The following is a 2,363-nucleotide window of genomic DNA, read 5'->3' as shown; positions in this document are numbered from 1 at the left end:
ATTTTTAAGATAATGCAAGATTTCATGAGTTATCAAAACATTATCGGAGATATCCCTTCTTGGAATAAACGTTGACTAAGTTCTCCAGGAGCGGTTGTAGGCGCTTAAACAACAATTTGGAGATGATTTTATTATAGATATTGCAAAGAGTAATTAGTCTATAATCTGCCACTGTTCTTGGTACCCTATCCTTTTGGGATCAATCTGATATGTGTCTCATTCAGGTTTCTTGGCATGATCTCCGACCTGAAGAATTTCTGGATTTACTTGACAATAGTTGGACCAACAGTTGTCCAATTGGATCGGAAGAAACAAGCTGAAAAACCATCCGATCATAGAACTTTGTTAGGATGAATATCTAACAAAACGAACGTAGTGTTTTAGTGTTTAAATATCTAACTTCTCTTCTGTTCTTCGATTCTGCTTATCTTTTTGAATGATTTGAAAGCTTCTAACTTTTGTAAGCTTAAGCTTCTCATCTCCTAAGCTCCAATTCGATTGGTATGGTTTTGAGAAATTTAGTTTCATTTTGGTGAGTTAGATGATGCTAATATTGGAGGGTTTGAACTGTTGTCAAGATCTGTGAATTGGGTTTTAGTTTTCTGTGCTGAAGTTGTGTACGTGATTCATTAAACTTTGATGAGAGGCTTATGGTTCACTGAACTTTACTGAAACTGGTTATGATTCTTACTTGAATCGATCTTGATTTGTAATTCGGTAGTTTTAAAGGGGTTTAGTGTAAAATTAAAACTTTTGTGATGCTTCTCATGTGGTGGTTTGGACATCTTAGTTTGCATCAGATTCTGTATGTGACTTACGTTTTGTGTGTGTTGCTAAATGTATTGATATGAGTTATGTTTGTGTGTGTGTGTGTTAAATATGTGTTGCTAAAATGTATTATTGATGTTTTTGCTACATTGTTCAAACTTATGGTTCTAGTATGAGTTGGGGTTTTCTTTGTTAATTTTCTTTGTTAATTGGTTCTAGCATGAGTTGGGTTTTCTTTGTTAATTTTTGGGTTTAGAGTAGACTAGTGTGCTTTCCGGAACCAATTACTCACAAGGCAAGGTATATATATATATATATATATATATATATAAGAACTATTTCAGGTCATAGATCAATCAATTAATCATCTAGACACATCGTCTCTTTGTCCTTTTCGACATTCACTTAATAAGCTTTAGTAAATTGGTTGATGACTAGACTTGCAGTCTCCATATTATTGATAGTCCCACGCCACTTGCTTTTGTTAAACGCTATGTGTATGTGTTGTGTCCCAGGCCCTTGGTATTATTAACTTTGGAGATGATTTATTCCTAATTTTAATGTTAAACCATCATAACACAACAAAAGCTTCAATTTTGAAAAGGTTGTGGCCCTAGAGATATTACCCGAGAGAGAGAGAGAGAGAGAGAGAGAGAGAGAGGATTATCCAAAAAGAAAGGGAAAGCGAGAAAACCTAATGGATCCGCAGCCGGGGGATGATGTGTTGTTAGCGTGTTCTGCCGAAGGAGCTGTGACAGAGATCGAACCCTCACCCTCACATCTTCCAACGGTTAGTGAATACTATAACCGCCGATGAGATAGATAGATAGACCCACAAAAATCAAAATTTCAATTTTTTTTTTTAGTCCTTTTTGTTTGTTTTTAACTAACAGGCAGCTGTGGCGGCCGAGGAAACCGAAAAGGCAATACTCTCTTTGTCCGAAGCTGCAGCAAAGATCGTTCCCTCAGATCTTCCGGCTTTCCTCGCTGACACATTGGTAAGTGCATGCATGTTTAATTTCAGTAACCCTCCCTAATCCCAGTAATCAAAATTCAAAACTTATTAAATTTACTCTTGTTTTTTATTTGTTAATAGGACAAGCATTGGCCTATTCCAAGTAAGCAGATATTGATATTAGTCGATTACTATGGGGATAAACTTAGCCAAGTATCATTCCGATGGGTCAAGATGTTCCAGGAGACTTCTTTATCCACGCTGATCCACGTGAGCGAGCTAAATATTTCTTATTACGTTTTTGTGCATTTGAAGAGTCTATTGGTCGGGTAGTTTCTTAGAGCTGATATCTGTGTTTTAAATGGCGAGAGGCAAGGTGAGGCGACAGAGGGTAGGTTTGGCGCCCTGCGCCTAGGCGAGATTCGCCCCACGCCTTTGGTGTATGAGGCGCAACTGCAAAAAACAGACATAAGGTTAGTCATACTGAGTCTAAAACCAATAGCTTATCATTTGAAATTGAAACATAGAGAAAGATTTGAAAACAAAGAAAAAGCCAATCATGAGTCTGAAACAGAGAAATGAAAACAAAGTAGAAGCAAATCCAACGAAAGTTTAAAACTTAAACACAAAGCCTAAAAAT

At 36.8% G+C, this 2,363-nt stretch overlaps 1 protein-coding gene across 3 annotated transcripts in view; it reads left to right on the top strand.

Moving 5' to 3' along the window:
• LOC104719833 overlaps positions 415–2,363 on the top strand; it is a gene marked incomplete at its 3' end in the record, with an annotated part of 8,355 nt that continues 6,406 nt past the window's right edge. For 2 of the 3 annotated variants that reach the window (XM_010437817.2, XM_010437816.2), the window contains 3 exon segments: positions 1,152–1,558; positions 1,662–1,766; positions 1,865–1,993. In XM_010437817.2, coding sequence (XP_010436119.2) covers positions 1,466–1,558; positions 1,662–1,766; positions 1,865–1,993 — 327 coding nt within the window. 3 annotated transcript variants of the gene reach the window in all.

The sequence above is a fragment of the Camelina sativa genome, chromosome 10 (genome assembly GCF_000633955.1).
Source record: "Camelina sativa cultivar DH55 chromosome 10, Cs, whole genome shotgun sequence".
In the NCBI taxonomy this organism is placed as follows: Eukaryota; Viridiplantae; Streptophyta; class Magnoliopsida; order Brassicales; family Brassicaceae; genus Camelina; species Camelina sativa.
This window is presented reverse-complemented; position numbering and strand designations above follow the sequence as displayed.